The sequence below is a fragment of the Bombina bombina genome, chromosome 5, assembly GCF_027579735.1.
Source record: "Bombina bombina isolate aBomBom1 chromosome 5, aBomBom1.pri, whole genome shotgun sequence".
In the NCBI taxonomy this organism is placed as follows: Eukaryota; Metazoa; Chordata; class Amphibia; order Anura; family Bombinatoridae; genus Bombina; species Bombina bombina.
The window spans coordinates 911,262,105-911,286,762 of record NC_069503.1 but is presented as its reverse complement, the minus strand read 5'-3'; the positions used below and the strand labels follow the sequence as shown (position 1 = coordinate 911,286,762).

At 39.9% G+C, this 24,658-nt stretch overlaps 1 protein-coding gene across 1 annotated transcript in view; it reads left to right on the top strand.

Annotated features, from left to right (window-relative positions):
• The window catches only part of LOC128660956 (aspartyl/asparaginyl beta-hydroxylase), a gene marked incomplete in the record, with an annotated part of 420,872 nt that overhangs the window by 248,137 nt on the left and 148,077 nt on the right, over nucleotides 1–24,658 (top strand). The window contains 3 exon segments of the mRNA XM_053715069.1: nucleotides 11,615–11,641; nucleotides 12,625–12,666; nucleotides 13,236–13,262. Of these exon segments, the coding sequence (XP_053571044.1) occupies nucleotides 11,615–11,641; nucleotides 12,625–12,666; nucleotides 13,236–13,262 (96 nt within the window).

The window sequence follows — 24,658 nt, the reverse complement described above, 5'->3', positions numbered from 1 at the left end:
CAATTATTCCAATTCCTTATTTTATATGCTTTCGCACTTTTTTATCACCCCACTTCTTGGCTATTCGTTAAACTGAATTGTGGGTGTGGTGAGGGGTGTATTTATAGGCATTTTGAGGTTTGGGAAACTTTGCCCCTCCTGGTAGGAATGTATATCCCATACGTCACTAGCTCATGGACTCTTGCTAATATGAAAGAAATGAATTTATCAGGTAAGTTCTTACATAAATTATGTTATTTATTTAAAATGGAATTTATTCGTTCTTTACTTAAAGAAGTACTAATTGCTTTAGAAATAGAGGATTCTGGTCCTCTTGATACTAATTCTAAACGTTTGGATAAGGTATTTAAAGCTCCTGTGGTTATTCAGAAGTTTTTCCTGTTCCTAATGCTATTTCTGCAGTAATTTCCAAAGAATGGGATAATTTGGGTAATTCATTTACTCCTTCTAAACGTTTTAAGCAATTATATCCTGTGCCGTCTGACAGATTAGAATTTTGGGACAAGATCCCTAAAGTTGATGGGGCTATTTCTACCCTTGCTAAACGTACTACTATTCCTACGTCAGATGGTACTTCGTTTAAGGATCCTCTAGATAGGAAAATTGAATCCTTTCTAAGAAAAGCTTATCTGTGTTCAGGTAATCTTCTTAGACCTGCTATATCTTTGGCTGATGTTGCTGCAGCTTCAACTTTTTGGTTGGAAACTTTAGCGCAACAAGTAACACATTGTGATTCTCATGATATTATTATTCTTCTTCAGCATGCTAATAATTTTATCTGTGATGCCATTTTTGATATTATCAGAGTTGATGTCAGGTTTATGTCTCTAGCTATTTTAGCTAGAAGAGCTTTATGGCTTAAAACTTGGAATGCTGATATGGCTTCTAAATCAACTTTACTTTCCATTTCTTTCCAGGGTAACAAATTATTTGGTTCTCAGTTGGATTCCATTATTTCAACTGTTACTGGTGGGAAAGGAACTTTTTTACCACAGGATAAAAAATCTAAAGGTAAAAACAGGGCTAATAATCGTTTCCGTTCCTTTCGTTTCAACAAAGAACAAAAGCCTGATCCTTCATCCTCAGGAGCAGTTTCAGTTTGGAAACCATCTCCAGTCTGGAATAAATCCAAGCCAGCTAGAAAGGCAAAGCCTGCTTCTAAGTCCACATGAAGGTGCGGCCCTCATTCCAGCTCAGCTGGTAGGGGGCAGGTTATGTTTTTTCAAGGAAATTTGGATCAATTCTGTTCACAATCTTTGGATTCAGAGCATTGTTTCAGAAGGGTACAGAATTGGTTTCAAGATGAGACCTCCTGCAAAGAGATTTTTTCTTTCCCGTGTCCCAGTAAATCCAGTAAAAGCTCAAGCATTTCTGAAATGTGTTTCAGATCTAGAGTTGACTGGAGTAATTATGCCAGTTCCAGTTCCGGAACAGGGGATGGGGTTTTATTCAAATCTCTTCATTGTACCAAAGAAGGAGAATTCTTTCAGACCAGTTCTGGATCTAAAAATATTGAATCGTTATGTAAGGATACCAACGTTCAAGATGGTAACTGTAAGGACTATCTTGCCTTTTGTTCAGCAAGGGAATTATATGTCCACAATAGATTTACAGGATGCATATCTGCATATTCCGATTCATCCAGATCATTATCAGTTCCTGAGATTCTCTTTTCTGGACAAGCATTACCAGTTTGTGGCTCTGCCGTTTGGCCTAGCTACAGCTCCAAGAATTTTTACAAAGGTTCTCGGTGCCCTTCTGTCTGTAATCAGAGAACAGGGTATTGTGGTATTTCCTTATTTGGACGATATCTTGGTACTTGCTCAGTCTTTACATTTAGCAGAATCTCATACGAATCGACTTGTGTTGTTTCTTCAAGATCATGGTTGGAGGATCAATTTACCAAAAAGTTCTTTGATTCCTCAGACAAGGGTAACCTTTCTGGGTTTCCAGATGGATTCAGTGTCCATGACTCTGTTTTTAACAGACAAGAGACGTCTAAAATTGATTGCAGCTTGTCGAAACCTTCAGTCACAATCATTCCCTTCGGTAGCCTTATGCATGGAAATTCTAGGTCTTATGACTGCTGCATCGGACGCGATCCCCTTTGCTCGTTTTCACATGCGACCTCTTCAGCTCTGTATGCTGAAGCAATGGTGCAAGGATTACACGAAGATATCTCAATTAATATCTTTAAAACCGATTGTTCGACACTCTCTAACATGGTGGACAGATCACCATCATTTAATTCAGGGGGCTTCTTTTGTGCTTCCGACCTGGACTGTAATTTCAACAGATGCAAGTCTCACAGGTTGGGGAGCTGTGTGGGGATCTCTGACGGCACAAGGAGTTTGGGAATCTCAGGAGGTGAGATTACCGATCAATATTTTGGAACTCCGTGCAATTTTCAGAGCTCTTCAGTTTTGGCCTCTTCTGAAGAGAGAATCGTTCATTTGTTTTCAGACAGACAATGTCACAACTGTGGCATACATCAATCATCAAGGAGGGACTCACAGTCCTCTGGCTATGAAAGAAGTATCTCGAATTTTGGTTTGGGCGGAATCCAGCTCCTGTCTAATCTCTGCGGTTCATTTCCCAGGTATAGACAATTGGGAAGCGGATTATCTCAGTCGCCAAACGTTGCATCCGGGCGAATGGTCTCTTCACCCAGAGGTATTTCTTCAGATTGTTCAAATGTGGGAACTTCCAGAAATAGATCTGATGGCGTCCCATCTAAACAAGAAACTTCCCAGGTATCTGTCCAGATCCTCAGGCGGAGGCAGTGGATGCATTATCACTTCCTTGGAAGTATCATCCTGCCTATATCTTTCCGCCTCTAGTTCTTCTTCCAAAAGTAATCTCTAAGATTCTGAAGGAATGCTCGTTTGTTCTGCTGGTAGCTCCGGCATGGCCTCACAGGTTTTGGTATGCGGATCTTGTCCGGATGGCCTCTTGCCAACCGTGGACTCTTCCGTTAAGACCAGACCTTCTGTCACAAGGTCCTTTTTTCCATCAGGATCTGAAATCCTTAAATTTAAAGGTATGGAGATTGAACGCTTGATTCTTGGTCAAAGAGGTTTCTCTGACTCTGTGATTAATACTATGTTACAGGCTCGTAAATCTGTATCTCGAGAGATATATTATAGAGTCTGGAAGACTTATATTTCTTGGTGTCTTTCTCATCATTTTTCCTGGCATTCTTTTAGAATACCGAGAATTTTACAGTTTCTTCAGGATGGTTTAGATAAGGGTTTGTCCGCAAGTTCTTTGAAAGGACAAATCTCTGCTCTTTCTGTTCTTTTTCACAGAAAGATTGCTATTCTTCCTGATATTCATTGTTTTGTACAAGCTTTGGTTCGTATAAAACCTGTCATTAAGTCAATTTCTCCTCCTTGGAGTTTGAATTTGGTTCTGGGAGCTCTTCAAGCTCCTCCGTTTGAACCTATGCATTCATTGGACATTAAATTACTTTCTTGGAAAGTTTTGTTCCTTTTGGCCATCTCTTCTGCCAGAAGAGTTTCTGAATTATCTGCTCTTTCTTGTGAGTCTCCTTTTCTGATTTTTCATCAGGATAAGGCGGTGTTGCGAACTTCTTTTGAATTTTTACCTAAAGTTGTGAATTCCAACAACATTAGTAGAGAAATTGTGGTTCCTTCATTATGTCCTAATCCTAAGAATTCTAAGGAGAAATCGTTGCATTCTTTGGATGTTGTTAGAGCTTTGAAATATTATGTTGAAGCTACGAAATCTTTCCGTAAGACTTCTAGTCTATTTGTTATCTTTTCCGGTTCTAGAAAAGGCCAGAAAGCTTCTGCCATTTCTTTGGCATCTTGGTTGAAATCTTTAATTCATCTTGCCTATGTTGAGTCGGGTAAAACTCCGCCTCAGAGAATTACAGCTCATTCTACTAGGTCAGTTTCTACTTCCTGGGCGTTTAGGAATGAAGCTTCGGTTGACCAGATTTGCAAAGCAGCAACTTGGTCCTCTTTGCATACTTTTACTAAATTCTACCATTTTGATGTATTTTCTTCTTCTGAAGCAGTTTTTGGTAGAAAAGTACTTCAGGCAGCGGTTTCAGTTTGAATCTTCTGCTTATGTTTTTCGTTAAACTTTATTTTGGGTGTGGATTATTTTCAGCAGGAATTGGCTGTCTTTATTTTATCCCTCCCTCTCTAGTGACTCTTGTGTGGAAAGATCCACATCTTGGGTAGTCATTATCCCATACGTCACTAGCTCATGGACTCTTGCTAATTACATGAAAGAAAACATAATTTATGTAAGAACTTACCTGATAAATTCATTTCTTTCATATTAGCAAGAGTCCATGAGGCCCGCCCTTTTTTTGTGGTGGTTTTGATTTTGTATAAAGCACAATTATTCCAATTCCTTATTTTATATGCTTTCGCACTTTTTTATCACCCCACTTCTTGGCTATTCATTAAACTGAATTGTGGGTGTGGTGAGGGGTGTATTTATAGGCATTTTGAGGTTTGGGAAACTTTGCCCCTCCTGGTAGGAATGTATATCCCATACGTCACTAGCTCATGGACTCTTGCTAATATGAAAGAAATTAATTTATCAGGTAAGTTCTTACATAAATTATGTTTTTCGCGCCTCAGTTGCGCATTTAAGTTATACTGTGCAAGCAACTTCTCCTGAGGTCCTGATATTCTTCTGAGGGCCTAGTCAAAGCTTTAACCTCTTATCGTTCCCTAAGGGCAGGTAGGGCCACAGCAGAGCTGTGGCAAGGTGCTAATAGGGGTTTAAAACGGTTTTAGACATTTATCAATCTGTTTTTTTCATTTGGGGGTTTATTGCTTATTTACTTGTGGTGCAATCCTTCTAAGGCTTAGTGGGTACACTGTTAAAATTTCAGAAAATTTGAAGCAATTTTAACCTGTTTTGCAGTTTGTGTATGCCTTTTTTTCTCTTAAAGGCACAGTACCGTTTTTTCAAATTGTGTTTTTTTTTTTATTAAATAAAGTGTTTTCCAAGCTTGCTTGCCTAATTACTAGCCTGTTAAACATGTCTGACTCTGTGGAAACTCATTGCTCAATTTGTTTAGAAGCCATTGTGGAACCCCCTCTTAGAATGTGTCCCACTTGTACTGATATGTCAATAAATTGCAAATTTTGGCATTAGATGATTCTCAGACAGAAGGAAATCAGGTTTTGTCATCTAGTTCTCCCCAAGTGTCACAACCAGTAACGCCCGCACAAGCGACGCCAAGTACTTCTAGTGCGTCTAATTCTTTCACCTTGCAAGATATGGCTTCAGTTATGAATACTACCCTCACAGATGTATTATCTAAGCTGCCAGGGTTGCAAGGGAAGTGCAGTAGCTCTGGGGTAAGATCACATGCTGAGCCTTCTGATGCTTTAGCAGCCGTATCCGATATTCCCTCACAATGTTCTGAGGTAGGGATGAGGGATTTGCTATCTGAGGGAGAGATTTCTGATTCAGGAAAGATGTTCCCTCAGACAGATTCAGATATGACGGCATTTAAATTTAAGCTAGAGCACCTCCGCTTATTGCTCAGGGAGGTTTTAGCGACTCTGGATGATTGTGACCCTATTGTAGTTCCAGAGAAATTGTGTAAAATGGACAAATATTTAGAGGTTCTTGTTTACACTGATGTTTTTCCGGTCCCTAAGAGGATTTCGGACATTGTTACTAAGGAGTGGGATAGACCAGGTATTCCGTTCGCTCCCCCTCCTGTTTTTAAGACAATGTTTCCCATATCTGACACCATAAAGGACTCATGGCAGACAGTCCCTAAGGTGGAGGGAGCTATTTATACTCTGGCTAAGCGTACAACTATACCTATTGAGGACAGTTGTGCTTTCATTGATCCTATGGATAAAAAATTAGAGGGTCTCCTAAAGAAAATTTTTGTTCATCAAGGTTTTCTTCTTCAACCTATAGCGTGCATTGTTCCTGTAACCACTGCAGCTGCCTTTTGGTTTGAGGCTCAGATGGAGACCCCACTAGATGATATTCTGGACAGAATTAAGGCTCTTAAGTTAGCTAATTCTTTTATTACAGACGCCGCTTTTCATCTTGCTAAGTTAGCGGCAAAGAATTCAGGTTTTGCCATTTTAGCGCGTAGAGCGTTATGGCTTAAGTCAGGGTCAGCTGATGTGTCATCTAAATCTAAGCTTTTGTCCATCCCTTTCAAAGGTGAGACTCTATTCGGCCCTGCACTGAAAGAGATAATTTCAGACATTACTGGAGGGAAGGGTCATACCCTCCCTCAGGATAAGTCAATTAAGACAAGGACCAAACAAAATAATTTTCGTTCCTTTCGAAACTTCAAGAGTGGTCCCTTTACATCTTCCCCTGCTGCAAAGCAAGAGGGGAACTTTGCACAATCCAAGCCAACCTGGAGACCTAATCAGGCTTGGAACAAGGGTAAACAGGCCAAAAAGCCTGCTGCTGCCACTGTCAGCATGAAGGGGTAGCCCCCGATACGGGACCGGATCTAGTAGGTGGCAGACTCTCTCTTTGCTCAGGTCTGGGCAAGAGACGTTCAGGATTCCTGGGCAGTAGAAATTGTAACCCAGGGATACCTTCTAGATTTCATTGATTTTCCTCCCAGGGGGAGGTTCCAGCTTTCTCAATTGTCTGTAAACCCGACAAAAAGAGAGGCGTTCTTACGCTGTGTAGAAGACCTTTTTACCATGGGAGTGATCTGCCCAGTTCCAAAAGCAGAGCAGGGGCAGGGGTTCTACTCCAATCTGTTTGTGGTTCCCAAAAAAGAGGGAACTTTCAGACCAATTCTAGATCTCAAGATCCTAAACCAATTCCGAAGAGTCTCATCTTTCAAGATGGAGACCATTCGGACTATCTTACCATTGATCCAGGAGGGTCAATATATGACCACCGTGGACTTAAAGGATGCGTATCTACACATTCCTATCCACAAAGATCATCACCAGTTCCTCAGGTTCGCCTTTCTGGACAAGCATCATCAGTTTGGCTCTTCCTTTCGGATTGGCCACAGCGCCACGAATCTTCACAAAGGTGCTAGGGTCCCTTCTGGCGGTTCTAAGGCCGCAGGGCATAGCAGTGGCACCTTATCTAGACGACATTCTAATTCAATTGTCGACTTTCCAACTAGCCAAGTCTCACACTGACTTAGTGTTGGCCTTTCTAAGATCTCACGGGTGGAAGGTGAACGTAAAAAAGAATTCTCTTTCCTCCCTCACAAGAGTTTCATTTCTAGAGACTCTGATAGACTCAGTAGACATGAAAATATTTCTGACGGAGGTCAGGAAATCAAAGATTTTGTCCACTTGCCGAGCTCTTCATTCCATTCCTCGGCCGTCAGTGGCTCAGTGTATGGAGGTAATCGGTCTAATGGTGGCAGCAATGGACATAGTTCAGTTTGCTTGCTTGCATCTCAGATCACTGCAACTATGCATGCTCAATCAGTGGAATGGGGATTATGCGGATTTATCTCCTCAGATAAATCTGGATCAAGAGACCAGAGACTCTCTTCTTTGGTGGTTGTCACAGGATCATCTGTCCCAGGGACTGTGTTTCTGAAGGCCAGATTGGGTTATAGTGACGACAGACGCCAGCCTTCTGGGCTGGGGTGCAGTCTGGAATTCCCTGAAAGCACAGGGTTTGTGGACTCGGGAGGAGGCTCTCCTACCGATAAATATTCTGGAATTAAGAGTGATATTCAATGCTCTCCAGGCATGGCCTCAGCTAGCTTCGGCCAGATTAATCAGGTTTCAATCGGACAACATCACGACTGTGACTTATATCAATCATCAGGGCGGAACAAAGAGTTCCTTAGCGATGATAGAAGTCTCAAGGATAATCCAATGGGCAGAGGCTCACTCTTGCCATCTGTCAGCGATCTATATCCCAGGGGTAGAGAACTGGGAGGCAGATTTTCTAAGTCGTCAGACTTTTCATCCGGGGGAGTGGGAACTCCATCCGGAGTTGTTCGCTCAACTGGTTCGGCTATGGAGGACACCAGAATTGGATCTGATGGCGTCTCGTCAGAACGCCAAACTTCCTCGTTACGGATCCAGGTCAAGGGATCCTCAGGCTGTACTGATAGATGCTCTAGCAGTACCCTGGTCGTTCAACCTGGCTTATGTGTTTCCACCATTTCCTCTCCTTCCTCGTTTGATTGCCAGAATTAAACAGGAGAGAGCTTTGGTGATCTTGATAGCTCCTGCGCAGCCACGCAGGACTTGGTATGCAGACCTGGTGGACATGTCATCTCTGCCACTGAGACGGGACCTTCTCATTCAAGGTCCATTCAAGCATCCAAATCTAATTTCTCTGCAACTGACTGCTTGGAGATTGAACGCTTGATTCTATCAAAGCGAGGTTTCTCTGAGTCGGTCATAGATACCTTGATTCAGGCTCGAAAGCCTGTTACCAGGAAAATCTATCATAAGATATGGCGTAAATATCTTTTTTGGTGCAAATCCAAATGCTACTCCTGGAGTAAAATCAGGATTCCTTGGATTTTGTCTTTTCTCCAAGAGGGATTGGAGAAAGGATTGTCAGCTAATTCCCTAGAAGGACAGATATCTGCTCTGTCTATTCTGTTGCTTAAGCGTCTGGCAGATGTTCCAGACGTTCAGGCTTTTTGTCAGGCTTTAACTAGAATTAAGCCTGTGTTTAAACCTGTTACTCCGCCATGGAGTCTAAATTTAGTTCTTAAAGTTCTTCAGGGGGTTCCGTTTGAACCTATGCATTCCAGCTTTTATCTTGGAAGGTTTAGTTCCTAGTTGCTATCTCTTCAGCTCGAAGAGTTTCTGAACTATCCGCATTACAATGTGATTCGCCTTATCTTGTTTTCCATGCTGATAAGGTGGTTTTGCGTACCAAGCCTGGGCTCCTACCTAATGTTATTACTAACAGGAATATCAATCAGGAAATTGTTGTTCCTTCTTTGTGTCCTAATCCTTCTTCTAAGAGGGAACGTCTGTTGCACAACTTGGACGTGGTTTGTGCTTTGAAATTTTATTTACAGGCAACAAAAGATTTTCGTCAAACATCTTCTTTGTTGTCTATTCTGGAAAGCGTAGGGGTCAAAAGGCTACGGCGACTTCTCTTTCCTTTTGGCTGAAAAGCATCATCCGTTTGGCTTATGAGACTGCGGGACAGCAGCCTCCTGAAAGGATTACAGCTCATTCTACTAGAGCGGTGGCTTCCACATGGGCTTTTAAAAATGATGCTTCTGTTGAACAGATTTGTAAGGCTGCGACTTGGTCTTCGCTCCATACTTTTTCAAAATTTTACAAATTTGATACTTTTGCTTCTTCGGCGGCTATTTTTGGGAGAAAGGTTTTGCAAGCAGTGGTGCCTTCCGTTTAGGTTCCTGTCTTGTCCCTCCCTTCATCCGTGTCCTAAAGCTTTGGTATTGGTATCCCACAAGTAAGGATGAATCCGTGGACTCGGTACATCATGCAAAAGAAAACAAAATGTATGCTTACCTGATAAATTTCTTTCTTTTGCGATGTACCGAGTCCACGGCCCGCCCTGTCTATTCAAGACAGATGGTATTTTTTTTATTAAAAACTTCAGTCACCTCTGCACCTTATAGTTTCTCCTTTTTCTTCCTCGGCCTTCGGTCGAATGACTGGGGGGTGGAGTTAAGGGGGGAGCTATATAGACAGCTCTGCTGTGGTGCTCTCTGCCACTTCCTGTTATGAAGGATAATATCCCACAAGTAAGGATGAATCCGTGGACTCTGTACATCGCAAAAGAAAGAAATTTATCAGGTAAGCATAAATTTTGTTTTTTTGAGCCCTTAATGAGCTACATATACTGTTACAATACATGTGGATTACAAAGTATCACTTTTGAGCCCCTACGTTACTTATTCACATCATTGTTATCTTTAGAAAAACGGCGCTTAAGAGGTGACATGATTACTTTATATAAATATATTCAAGGCCCATATACAGAAATGGCAGAAGCTCTGTTTATTCCAGGAAATTGTTTCTGACAAGAGGTCACAATTTAAGGTTGGAGGAAAGGAGATTTATCTCCTGCAACAGAAAAGTTTTTTCACTGTAAGAGCAATAAAATTGTGGAACTCATTAGCAAAGGAGGTAGTGAATGTCAATACCCTAGATACATTTAAAAATAGTCTTGATACATTTCTGTATATAAACGGAATTCATGGATATGATTGCTAGTATTAAATGTGTCACCTTTTAGTGGTGTTATTTAAGCTTAACTGGAGCTTTTTGTAAGTATTTTAGATTTGTATAGTTTGAACTCGATGGACTTCGGTCTTTTTTCAACCTTATCTGCTATGTTATATTGTATCGTGATTTTTTTTGTGGAAAAAGACACCTTTTGTTTTTCTTCTTCTTAGGGACGCCTAAGGGGAATTGTTATGTATGCGTGTGTATGCTGTATGCAAGTTTGAATGAGGATAGGTTATGGACCTCTCACCATCTTGGTGTTGTGTATACATTTTCTGATGGTATTTATACTACTGTTATGATATATTGAGTTTCATGTTAGCATTAAACATAACTATTACTTTTTGAAGCATTTTGGTGTGCTGATTATTTTTTATTATATAATTAATAGTCATCATAGATGTGAATATATATGAAGTCATGTAAATAATTGGAGTAGTGCCATTGTAATTTCTTTGTCAGAAACTAAATTATATACAGTCTCACTAACCATGTGAGCTTGCAATCAACAGACATGAAGCATTATTAAATTAAGTTTAATAGAAAGAGTAAAAATAAATAAATAAAAGGGAATAAACTGAACCTAGCCTTTTATATACAGTACATATGTTATTCTTGAGTATAAATCCGCTACTGGTGTAGGATGAGGGGTTACAGCTAATAGGCTACTTTTTCTGGAGCTAATATGAGATTTGGTTTCCTCTTCCCTGGCTTCTTTTAATTTTTTTATTTGGCACATATTAGATTAGTTGTGTTTTTAAATATAGAAATCTTAGCAGTCAGTTATCACAAGCCCATCCACAAATAGAAAATGTGCATAATCAGTGTTCTCTCCGGGAACTTTTTAACTGGTGCACAACTCAGCTAAAATTGTAGCCAATATTATGCTAAAATAAGCTAATAACATTTTTCAATGTTTATTACACAGATTGTATAAAAATAGTTAAATTATGAAATTATGTTTTACTTTGAATGGAAATAATATGGTAAAAGTATTACACTACCCCCACCCGGGTACTTTATGCCACCCAGCTGGTAATATAAGGTGCCTCTGCACTTCACCAAGTTTACCTGTGCCTATGAATATGTGTCTTCTAAATGAGCATTGCAGTGCAATCTAATTGTTCAGCTACAAACAAACTGTACATTTAAGCATGCAGAAGTTGCCTATTTCTGAGTATTCTAACTTTCTCTTTGGTGCACATGATTATGGCTATTTGTCAACGACCAGTACTGAAGCCAAGTTGACAAGATTTCATGTTCCCCTTTTTTTGATGCTTTGTACATTATTCATACTCTGTCTTTAATTTTATAGTTAATTCACAAACTAGAGGTTTTTTTTTTTCTTTTCATGAAATAAGTATCTGCAATTTTTTTGTGTGGTAACTAATCTAGTTAATAAGATTTTTTTTGTTTTGTTTTACACTTAGATACCATTGAGGAAGAAACAGTTTTAGGTAAGTGCCTACAAGTTTCTTATAAGCAGCATCATGTATGTTCATATAATTTGTATGTATGTATATATATATATATATGTTTGTGTTTGTATATTTGATGTGTGGATGTGTGTGTGTGTGGATGTGTGTGTGTATATATATATATATATATATATATATATATATATATATATATATATATATAGTCCATTTATAGCTCACGGCCAATCTGTTTTGTATGTAACATTATGACTGTGTGTATAATCCAGAAAACTTTAATTGAAATTGTGAAGTATGTTATGAAGAACTTTTCAAATTGCTTGTTTAATTTAATACCCAGCATAAATCTAAACCCTTTACATTAATTGTAATTTGCAACGTTTGGTTTGTCAGCGCTGTTCATGTAGACGTTGCAGAAATGTCTGCCAAATTACAATTGGCTTTATAATCGTGGCAAGCATGCTGGCTTAGCAATTGTCCTCAGTAATATGAGAGGGTATTCTATTAGTCTGCTTTTGTTAGCATAATGTATGTGGATATTACAGGTTCTTAGTATATCCAGTTAAAATGATCAAATAGTTTTAGATAGAAGGCTACATTCTGGATATAAGGTAACACTGACCTAGCTTCACTATGGTTATTCTTTGTCATATTCCTTTGCTTGAATACATTATGTGTTATGATTGTTTAATACTTTCTTTTTATAATCAGACTGGAGTAGAGTAGGAGTGTGCTTCTGCGGGAGTCTGATTCTGCAGCAGGGTTCATATATACAGCACTGGCTTCCTCAGGGAAACAAGTGGCTGGGACCTTACTTCTCTTCAGTATAATAGTTCAGGTAATGAATGTGATTTTATAACAAGGCATTATTAGTGACTAGCTTATAAAAGGGAACAAGTGAGATCATTTGATGTTTGTATTGTTTTACAATCCTTGCCCAGTGTTTAGTCTTATACTTTTATAGTAGAAACCTCTGTAATACCCTTGTTTATTTTGACTTTCAGCTTCCGATTTCTCAGTTGATGATATAGAAGAGGATCTGTACGGTGAGAATTATAGTTTTACCTTCCAAAACAAACTTATATGTAGCATCTTATGGCTGCACCAAACTAAGCTTGAAGACTTTCACAATCTATATTATGTTATAAATTAATAGCACGGGTGTACTAGCTTCCTATACAGTAATATAATAATTGTTAAATGTCCATGGCTGTAAATAAAACCAAGGATAGTAGAAAATAAAATATTAGAGGGAATACATCTGTTCCAGTTTTCTGAAGTCAAATCCTTTTTGCCAGTTTTCCAGTTTACATGTAAAAGGTTGTCGATTTTGTTTCATTATCTTTTTTTAAAGCAGCCGCAGCAATGTACTACTGGGAGCTAGCTGAACTTCTCTGTTGAGCCTATGACATGAGACATATATGTGCAGTCATTAACCATCGGCTAACTCACAGTAGTGCATTACTGCTTCTGAGCATGTCCTAGCTGAATGATGAAAGTTTGATTTTACTGTCCCTTTAATTTTGATTTATGTATTTGGTTTCAGTTCTTTTATTTGGTATTACTCTCTTCTCTCTGTTTGGTACTAATTGTATTTGTTTTTATTATTAAATAGATACAGCCCATCTTGCTGAACAAGACAGTAAGTGCTGCAAATTTTAACTTTTCATTGTAAAGTGTGACGATTTGTTTTCCACATTTCCTTATGAATGTTCCATGTTTTGCCTGTACTAGTTCTGCATTCTCCTGATAAGCCTTCCACATCGTCAGAACTTTTTTTTGCTGGAAACTTTTTTTTTTTTTTTGCTGGTAACTTTTTTTTCTTTTTGCTGGTAACTTTTTTTTTGCTGGTAACATATATTAAAGGAATCTGTCATTTAAGAAGAGGTAGGATGTAAAAATAAGTCTTTCAATATAATTTAGCCTTGGTGCAGTTATCTATGAAAAGGGGCTGTCCCTGCCAGTGTACTTAAGTTATAATGTATGATGTGCATATTAATACCTGTGTAATTTTAAAACAAATTTTATGTTTTTGATGAATAATCCTGTTAAGATTTTCTTCATAATTGGAAAGAGTCCACAGCTGCATTCATTACTTTTGGAAAATAAGAACCTTGCCACCAGGAGGAGGCAAAGACACCCCAACCAAAGGCTTAAATACTCCTCCCACTCCCATCATGTACCAGTCATTCTTTGCCTTTTGTCCCAGGAGGTTGGCAGAGAAGTGTCAGAAGTTTTTGTCGCTTATAGAGGTTAGTACTCTTCAACACAGGACAGGAGTTTTAAGTAATCCTGTCAGCCTCTCAGTGAGAGCCTGGATGAAAGTTAGAGTTTGGAGATGCAGGGAGAGTCTTTCTGTGAAACCATCCCGACTTATATTAACAGCTCCACAAGCAATCGGCATTGTCGAACTTCGCTTCGCTGCCTGCTTTCTTCTTTCAAGTCCATGGTGGAGTTGCTGCTACTATTTGTCATATTTGAAGGGCAGTGTTCCTGTTCTACGGCGTGGATTCCGGTAAGATCGTTACATTTTACTTCATCAGAATGTACCCTAACTTATTTGTTTTCTGTAAGGAACAATCTTGCGGGACTTAATAAGTATAATATAGGGCCTCAGTGAGGCTCCTTTTGGTATTCTGGAATTGAGGGTTAATATCTCCAAGGGGGATTATTGAACAGGGTTTTTTTTTTAATCATGTTTCTTATGTGATTCAGTCTGTTTATGTGTAGTGTTAACTGGGCTCAGAACATAAAGGCCTTTGGAAGTGACACAACCTTATGGTGGGCGCGCTTTTTTTTTTGGACTGTACAGTTCACCTTGTGACGTGTTTATGTTCTGGTCTTCCATTTCCGCATTCCTGACCGTGTGTCGACTGAAAAATTCGGGTCTGCTAGTGTCTGGTTCTAGGAGGTGGTAATTGACAAGAGTCCATGAGCTAGTGACGTATGAGATATACATTCCTACCAGGAGGGAGCAAAGTTTCCCAAACCTCAAATGCCTATAAATACACCTCCCACCACACCCACAACTCAGTTTTACAAACTTTGCCTCCTAATGACATGGTGAAGTAAGTTTGTGCTTGTTTTTTTATGATTTCTTCTATGATAAGCTATTAAGCATTCTGAAGCCCAATTCCTCTCAGAGTACAGTGTTTGTCAGAGGGATGTAAAGGGAGTATCACCTATTGATTTTATTGTTTTCCTAGCGGGAAATCTTTTCAAGGGTTCTCTGTGATCGGTCGTAGGGATTCATCACCTACCTCCCTTTTCAGATTGACGATATACTCTTATATACCATTACCTCTGCTGATAGTTTTAATTACTGGTTTGGCTATCTGCTATATGTGGATGGGTGTCTTTCGGCAAGTATGTATCATTGTTTAAGACACTCTCTGCTATGGTTTGGCACTTTTATGTATTAATATAAAGTTTTAAATATATGTATTTTATTTATATTTACCATGAGTCAGGATTATGTATATTTCCCTTTGCAGTCTAAACAGTTTCAGTATAGGAATCATGTTTGGTAGGTTTATTTAAACTTTTTTCTTACCTGGGGTTCAGTCTTTTTCTAATTTGACTTGTTTTTAATTTTTTCATGGGCAAATCTAGGCTCGCGAGGACGCAAAATGCTGTTTTTTATTGCGTCATTCTTTGTGCACAATTTCTTTGGCGTGAAGTTGCGCCTTTAATGGTCCAAATTTCGTAATTTCCTCCGTCTTTGTTGACGCTAGTTGTTTTGGCGCAAAATCGCGTTTGTTATGACGCTAGTTGTGTCATTTTCTGGTGTTAGTTTTGCACCAAAATTTTTTAACTTAACTTCCTTTTGCATAATTTAGTTATTTTACCCCTCTCCCTCTATTACTCGCGGTTTTCATGATTTTTGAAAGCTATTATGCTTACTTTTTATTTTATTTTTTGTTTTTTTTTAAAAATAAAAAATACTATCTTTGTTTTTCTATCTACTGAAACTGTTACATTGTGGAAATTAAATGTTTTGCCTAATGTTATTTTTATTTTTCTGTTACATTTTGCGAGATGTCTCATTCTGATCCTGACTCTGATGTTACTGTAGAAACTGATGGCCTGAAACACAATTCTACAAAGCTAAGTGTGTTCTTTTCATTATTAAGCTGTTGTTATTTCTTCAGCTCAATTATGTGGCATTTATTTATCATATTTTATGCTTGTAATGTTTCTACATGTACAATGATATTTACTGTTTTTACTTATTCAGTTCATGTACTTGATTTCCTCTGCAAACATCAAATGCTTTTGCTTATTTTATAAAAGGTTACGACTGTTATTATGCCTTTAAGTAAACTTACGAGGTCTTTTCAAAATTAAGATTTAATTAATTTTGTTCTGACCAAAAGGGAATTGTAATTAGTGTTAGCCTGTCTAACTTAGTCTAGAACGTTCCTTTCAGTGGCTATGTGCATGGAAGTTTTAGGTCCCATAACTGTAGCATCGGGCGTGGTTCCATTTGCTTGTTTTTCATCCGAGACCTCTTTTGCTTTACATACTGAATCAATGGTGCAGGGATTGTTTTCAGACATCACAGTTGATATTCTTAAATCCTAACACTCAACTCTCTCTGTTTTGGTAATTAGACTATCATCGTTTTATTCAGGGGGGCCTCCTTTTGTTGGTCTTTCCTGGACTGTATTCTTAATGGATACAAGTCTTACAGGTTCGGGAGCTGTCTGAGGGTCTCTGACAGCACAAGGGGTTTGGAAACTTCAAGATGCGAGGTTTCCAATCGATATTTTAGAACTCCATGCTATTTTCAGAGCTCTTTCAGGCTTGGCCTTTTTTAGGAGAGAGCTTTTCATTTTGCTTTCAGACAGACAATATCACAACTTTGGCATATGTCAATCATCAAATAGGGATTTTTGCGGTTCTATAGCAATTAAGAAGTAGCTTGAATAAGTTCTTAGGCGGAATTCATCTCCTGTCTAATTTCTACGATTTATATCTCGGGTTTAGACATTTGGGAGCTAGATTATCTCAGCCGTCATTCTTTACATCCGGGAGAGTGGTGTATCTATAGAGATGTTTTCTCAATTTCCCAGGTACCTTTTCAGGTCCAGGGATCCTCAGGTGGAAATGCTGGATTCATTAGCAGTTTCTTGGTTTTGCAACCTGGCTACATCTTTCCGCCTCTGTTTTTTTCTTCCAAGGGTGATTCCCAAGATCATATTGGAACTGTCTCATGTGTTTCTGATAGCATCAGCATGGCCTCACAGGTTTGGTATGTGGATCTTGTTCGGATGTCCAGTTGCCATCGTTGGCTGCTTTCTCTTTGGCCAGCCCTTTTTGTTTTAGGGGCTATTTTTCCATCGGGATCTCAATTTACTAATTTGAAGGTATGGAAATTGATATTATTGTTTAGTCATAGAGGTTTCTCTGACTCAGTTTTTATCACTATGTTGCAGGCTTATAAGTGTTTCAAGGAACATGTATTATCAGGATTGGAAAACCTATATTTTATGATGTTCTTCTCATAAATTCTCTTGGCATTCTTTTAGAATTCCTAGGATTTTACAGTTTTTTCAGGATGGTTTGGATAAGTTTGTCTGCAATTTTTTTCAAGGGACAAATCTCTGTTCTTTCTGTTTTATTTCCTAGAAAAATTGTTTTAACTTATATTCACTGTTTCTCTTGTTAAGTGTGTTCAGTCCACGGGTCATCCATTACTTATGGGATATATTCTCCTTCCCAACAGGAAGTTGCAAGAGGATCACCCAAGCAGAGCTGCTATATAGCTCCTCCCCTCACATGTCATATCCAGTCATTCTCTTGCAACCCTCAACAAAGAAGGAGGTCGCGAGAGGAGTTGGAGTTTTTACTTAATTATTCTTCAATCAAAAGTTTGTTATTTTAAATGGCACCGGAGTGTGCTGTTTTTTTCTATCTCAGGCAGTATTTGGAAGAAGAAACTGCCTGCGTTTTCTATGATCTTAGCAGGCGTAACTAAGATCCACTGGCTGTTCTCGACATTCTGAGGAGTGGGGTAACTTCAGAAAATGGGAATAGCATGCGGGGTCTCCCGCAAATGAGGTATGTGCAGTACAGTATTTTCTGGGAATGGAATTGACTAAGAAAACACTGCTGTTACCCGTATGATGTAAGTACATGCAGTAGTAGTGACTGGTATCAGGCTGATAAATGTATGCACAGTAGAGTTATTTTCTAGGGACTGGAATTTGACTGAAAAGATACTGTTAATACTGATATAATGTGTGAGCCTTAACTGCAGTAGAAGCGACTGGTAGCAGGCTTAGTAATAACTTTACACAGCATCTGAAATGTTGTTTTTTTAAAACGTTTACTGGCATGTTAATCGTTTTGTGAGGTACTTTGGTGATAAATCTTTTTGGGCATGATTTTTTTCCACATGGCTAACGTATATTTCTGCATAGAAACCGTTATATCAGGTCTCCCACTGTTGTAATAGGAGTGGGAGGGACCTTTTTTTAGCGCCTTGTTGCGTAGTTAAAATTCTAGCACAGTATTCCTGCTTTTTCCTCTTTGATCCAGGACGTCTCCAGAGAGCTCAGGGATCTTCAAAATTCGTTTTTGAGGGAGGTAATCCGTCACAGCAGACCTGTGACAGTGTGTTTGACTGTGATAAAAGCGTTAAATCTTAATGTGATATCCGTTTTTGGGTACTGAGGGGTTAATCATCCTTTTGCTAATGGGTGCAATCCTCTGCTAATTAATACATTTAAAGAATTGTTGACTATAACTGAATTAGTTCTTTGTTATTCAACTGTGTTTTTTAAAAAAGCGCTGCAGCGTTTTTTATATTGCTTGTAAACTTATTGAAAGTAATTTCCAAGCTTGCTAGCTTCATTGCTAGTCTGTGTAAACATGTCTGATACAGAGGAATCTGCTTGTTCATTATGTTTAAAAGCCGATGTGGAGCCCAATAGAAATATGTGTACCAATTGTATTGATATTACTTTGAATAAAAGTCAATCTGTACCGATAAAGAAATTGTCACCAGACAACAAGGGGGAAGTTATGCCGTCTAACTCTCCTCACGTGTCAGTACCTTCGTCTCCCGCTCGGGAGGTGCGTAAGATTGAGGCGCCAAGTACATCAAGGCCCTTACAAATCACTTTACATGATATGGCTAATGTTATGAAAGAAGTATTATACAATATGCCCGAGTTAAGAGGCAAGCGCGACAGCTCTGGGTTAAGGACAGAGCGCGCCGATGACACGAGAGCCATGTCTGATACTGCGTCACAATTTGCAGAACATGAGGACGGAGAGCTTCATTCTGTGGGTGACGGTTCTGATTCGGGGAGACCGGATTCAGAAATTTCAAATTTTAAATTTAAGCTTGAGAACCTCCGCGTGTTGCTAGGGGACGTGTTAGCGGCTCTGAATGATTGTGACACGGTGGCAATCCCAGAGAAATTATGTAGGCTGGATAAATACTATGCGGTACCGGTGTGTACTGACGTTTTTCCTATACCAAAGAGGCTTACAGAGATTATTAGCAAGGAGTGGGATAGACCCGGTGTGCCTTTTTCCCCTCCTCCGATATTTAGAAAAATGTTCCCTATAGACGCCACCACACGAGACTTATGGCAGACGGTCCCTAAGGTGGAGGGAGCAGTTTCTACTTTAGCCAAGCGTACCACTATCCCGGTGGAGGATAGCTGTGCTTTCTCAGATCCAATGGATAAAAAATTAGAGGGTTACCTTAAGAAAATGTTTGTTCAACAAGGTTTTATATTACAGCCTCTTGCATGCATTGCGCCTGTCACTGCTGCAGCGGCATTCTGGTTTGAGTCTCTGGAAGAGGCGATTCGCACAGCACCATTGGATGAATCTTTGAGCAAGATTAGAACCCTTAAGCTGGCTAATGCGTTTGTTTCGGATGCCGTAGTGCATTTAACCAAACTTACGGCTAAGAATTCCGGATTCGCCATACAGGCGCGCAGAGCGCTATGGCTTAAATCCTGGTCAGCAGATGTAACTTCTAAGTCTAAACTACTAAACATTCCTTTCAAAGGGCAGACCTTATTCGGGCCCGGCTTGAAGGAAATTATTGCTGACATTACTGGAGGTAAGGGCCACACCCTTCCTCAGGACAGGGCCAAATCAAAGGCCAAACAGTCTAATTTTCGTGCCTTTCTTAATTTCAAGGCAGGAGCAGCATCAACTTCCTCCGCTCCAAAACAGGAAGGAACTACTGCTCGTTACAGACAGGGTTGGAAAGGCAACCAGTCATGGAACAAGGGCAAGCAGGCCAGAAAGCCTACTTCCGCCCCTAAGACAGCATGAAGACAGGGCCCCCTTTCCGGAGACAGATCTAGTGGGGGGCAGACTTTCTCTCTTCGCCCAGGCTTGGGCAAGAGATGTACAGGATCCTTGGACGTTGGAGATTATATCTCGGGGATACCTTCTGGATTTCAAAACTTCTCCTCCACAAGGGAGTTTTCATCTGTCAAGGTTATCAACAAACCTAGTAAAGAAAGAGGCATTTCTACAATGTGTACAAGACCTCTTAGTGATGGGAGTGATCCACCCAGTTCCGCGAACGGAACAGGGGCAAGGGTTTTATTCAAATCTGTTTGTGGTTCCCAAGAAAGAGGGAACCTTCAGACCAATCTTAGACTTAAAAATCTTAAACAAATTCCTAAGGGTTCCATCGTTCAAGATGGAAACCATTCGGACCATCCTACCCATGATCCAAGAGGGTCAATATATGACCACAGTGGACTTAAAGGATGCCTACCTTCACATACCGATTCACAAAGATCATTATCGGTACCTAAGGTTTGCCTTTCTAGACAGGCATTACCAGTTTGTAGCTCTTCCCTTCGGGTTAGCTACGGCCCCAAGAATTTTTACAAAGGTTCTGGGCTCACTTCTGGCGGTACTAAGACCGCGAGGCATAGCGGTGGCTCCGTACCTAGACGACATTCTGATACAAGCGTCAAGTTTTCAAAATGCAAAGTCTCATACAGAGATAGTTCTAGCATTTCTGAGGTCGCATGGGTGGAAAGTGAACGTGGAAAAGAGTTCTCTATTACCACTCACAAGGGTCCCTTTTCTAGGGACTCTTATAGATTCTGTAGAGATGAAGATTTACCTGACGGAGTCCAGGTTATCAAAGATTCTCAATGCTTGCCGTGTCCTTCACTCCATTCCAAGCCCATCAGTAGCTCAGTGCATGGAAGTAATCGGCTTAATGGTCGCGGCAATGGACATAGTGACATTTGCGCGCCTACATCTCAGACCGCTGCAACTATGCATGCTAAGTCAATGGAACGGGGATTACTCAGATCTGTCCCCTTTGCTAAATCTGGACCAGGAGACCAGAGATTCTCTTCTCTGGTGGTTGTCACGGGTTCATCTGTCCAAAGGAATGACTTTTCGCAGACCAGTTTGGACGATTGTAACAACAGATGCCAGCCTACTAGGCTGGGGCGCAGTCTGGAACTCCCTGAAGGCTCAGGGATCGTGGACTCAGGATGAGAATCTCCTCCCAATAAACATTCTAGAATTAAGAGCAATATTCAATGCTCTTCTAGCTTGGCCTCAGTTAGCAACACTGAGGTTCATCAGATTTCAGTCGGACAACATCACGACTGTGGCTTAAATCAATCATCAAGGGGGAACCAGGAGTTCCCTAGCGATGTTGGAAGTCTCGAAGATAATTCGCTGGGCAGAGTCTCACTCTTGTCACCTGTCAGCGATCTACATCCCAGGCGTGGAGAACTGGGAGGCGGATTTTCTAAGTCGCCAGACCTTTCATCCGGGGGAGTGGGAACTCCACCCGGAGGTATTTGCTCAACTGATTCGTCGTTGGGGCAAACCGGATCTGGATCTCATGGCATCTCACCAGAACGCCAAGCTTCCTTGTTACGGATCCAGGTCCAGGGACCCGGGTGCGGTGCTGGTAGATGCACTAGCAGCCCCTTGGGTTTTCAACAAGCTTATGTGTTTCCACCTTTTCCGTTGCTACCTCGAATGATTGCCAGGATAAAACAGGAGAGAGCATCAGTGATTCTGATAGCGCCTGCGTGGCCACGCAGGACCTGGTATGCAGACCTAGTGGACATGTCGTCCTGTCCACCATGGTCTCTACCCCTGAGGCAGGACCTAATTCAGGGTCCTTTCAACCATCCAAACCTAATTTCTCTGAGGCTGACTGCTTGGAAATTGAACGCTTGATTCTATCAAAGCGTGGGTTTTCGGATTCGGTTATTGATACATTAATACAGGCTCGGAAACCTGTTACCAGAAAAATTTACCACAAGATATGGCGTAAATATTTATATTGGTGTGAATCCAAGAGTTACTCATGGAGTAAGGTTAGGATTCCTAGGATATTGTCTTTTCTACAAGAGGGTTTAGAAAAGGGCTTATCCGCTAGTTCACTAAAGGGACAGATTTCTGCTCTGTCTATTCTTTTACACAAGCGTCTGGCAGAGAATCCAGACGTCCAGGCTTTTTGTCAGGCTTTGGCTAGGATTAAGCCTGTGTTTAAAACTGTTGCTCCTCCGTGGAGCTTAAACTTAGTTCTTAAAGTTCTTCAGGGTGTTCCGTTTGAACCCCTTCATTCCATTGATATTAAGCTTTTATCTTGGAAAGTTCTGTTTTTGATGGCTATTTCCTCGGCTCGAAGAGTCTCTGAGTTATCTGCCTTACATTGTGATTCTCCTTATCTGATCTTTCATTCAGACAAGGTAGTCCTGCATTCTAAACCTGGGTTTTTACCTAAGGTTGTTTCTAACAGGAATATCAATCAAGAGATTGTTGTTCCATCGTTATGTCCTAATCCTTCTTCAAAGAAGGAACGTCTTTTGCATAATCTAGACGTGGTCCGTGCCCTGAAGTTCTACTTACAGGCAACTAAAGATTTTCGACAAACTTCTTCTCTGTTTGTCGTTTACTCTGGACAGAGGAGAGGTCAAAAGGCTTCTGCTACCTCTCTCTCTTTTTGGCTTCGTTGCATAATACGCTTAGCCTATGAGACTGCTGGACAGCAGCCTCCTGAAAAATTACAGCTCATTCCACTAGAGCTGTGGCTTCCACCTGGGCCTTTAAGAATGAGGCCTCTGTTGAACAGATTTGCAAGGCTGCAACTTGGTCTTCACTTCATACTTTTTCCAAATTTTACAAATTTGACACTTTTGCTTCTTCGGAGGCTGTTTTTGGGAGAAAGGTTCTACAGGCAGTGGTTCCTTCTGTTTAATGTTCCTGCCTTGTCCCTCCCATCATCCGTGTACTTTAGCTTTGGTATTGGTATCCCATAAGTAATGGATGACCCGTGGACTGAACACACTTAACAAGAGAAAACATAATTTATGCTTACCTGATAAATTTATTTCTCTTGTAGTGTGTTCAGTCCACGGCCCGCCCTGTCTTTTTGAGGCAGGTTCTAAATTTTAATTAAAACTCCAGTCACCACTGCACCCTATAGTTTCTCCTTTCTCGTCTTGTTTCGGTCGAATGACTGGATATGACATGTGAGGGGAGGAGCTATATAGCAGCTCTGCTTGGGTGATCCTCTTGCAACTTCCTGTTGGGAAGGAGAATATATCCCATAAGTAATGGATGACCCGTGGACTGAACACACTACAAGAGAAATAAATGTATCAGGTAAGCATAAATTATGTTTTTGTTCAGGCTTTGGTTTGTCTCAAGCCTGTTCATTTATTAATTTCTCCTTTTTGGAGTCTTATTTGGTTTAAGGATTTTACAGGCTCTTTCTTTTGAGCCTATATTTTCTTTGAAGATTATCTACTTTCTTGGAGAGTGTTGTTTCTTTTGACTATCTCTTCTGCAAGAAGAGTTTCTGATTTATTAGCTCTCCCTTGTGTGTCTACTTATCGGATTTTTCATCTAAATAAGTTGTTTTGTGGTCTTCTTTTTTCCCCTAAGGTTTTGAATTTGAACAACATTAGTAGAGAATTGTTGTTCCTCCTTTGTGTCCTAATCCTAAATAATTCTTTGAGAGTTCTTTACATCCTTTGGATATGGTAAGAGCTTTATAATTCTATATCGAGGTTATTAGGATTTCATAAGACTTCTACTCTATTTGTTGTTTTTCTGGTTCCAGAAAAGGTTAGAAAGCCTCTGCTATTTCTTTGGTATCCTGGTTAAAGCTTTTGTTTTTCAAGGCTTATTTGGAGGCAGGCAGGCTCCGCCTCAGAGATTTACAGCTCATTCTTCTAAATTCAGTCGCCATTTCTTGGGCTTTTTCAGAATGACGCTTTGGTTGATCAAACTTGCAAATCAATAATTTGGTCTTCTTTGCATACTTTTGTTGTTTTTACCATTTTGTTGTATTTTGCTTTGCTTCTGAAGCAGTCTTTGGTAGAAAGTTCTTCAGGCAGCTGTCTCAGTTTTATTCTACTGCATTTGACTAGTTTTTTTTAAGAAAAACTTAATTATTGTGTGGATTTAATTTCTCAGTGGAAATAGCTGCTGTCATTTTATCCCTCCCTCTCTAGTGACTCTTCTGTGGACTTCCACATCTTGGGCATTTCTATCCCATACGTCACTAGCTCATAGACTCTTGCCAATTACATAAAAAAAACATAATTTATGTAAGAACTTACCTTAATTTCTTTCATATTGGCAAGCGTCCATGAGGCCCACCCTTTTTATGGTGGTTATTTTTTTTTTGTATAAAAGCACAATTATATTTCCAGTTCCTCTTTTTGTATGCTTTTTTACTCCTTTTTGTTATCACCTCACTACTTGGCTATTCGTTAAACAGAGTTGTAGGTGTGGTGGGAGGTGTATTTATAGGCATTTGAGGTTCAGGAAACTTTGTCCCCTCCTGGTAGGAATGTATATCCCATACGTCACTAGCTTATGGACTCTTGCCAATATGATATAAATGAATTTATCAGGTAAGTTTTTACATAAATTATGTTTTTTCTTTAGTCCATATTAATATATAACTGGTATGGAGGATTCTGATGCTGAGTCTGTTCAAATTTCAGATTCAGATTCTTCGACTTGTGAAGAATGCAGATTGGCCCCGTTGACACAGGTCAA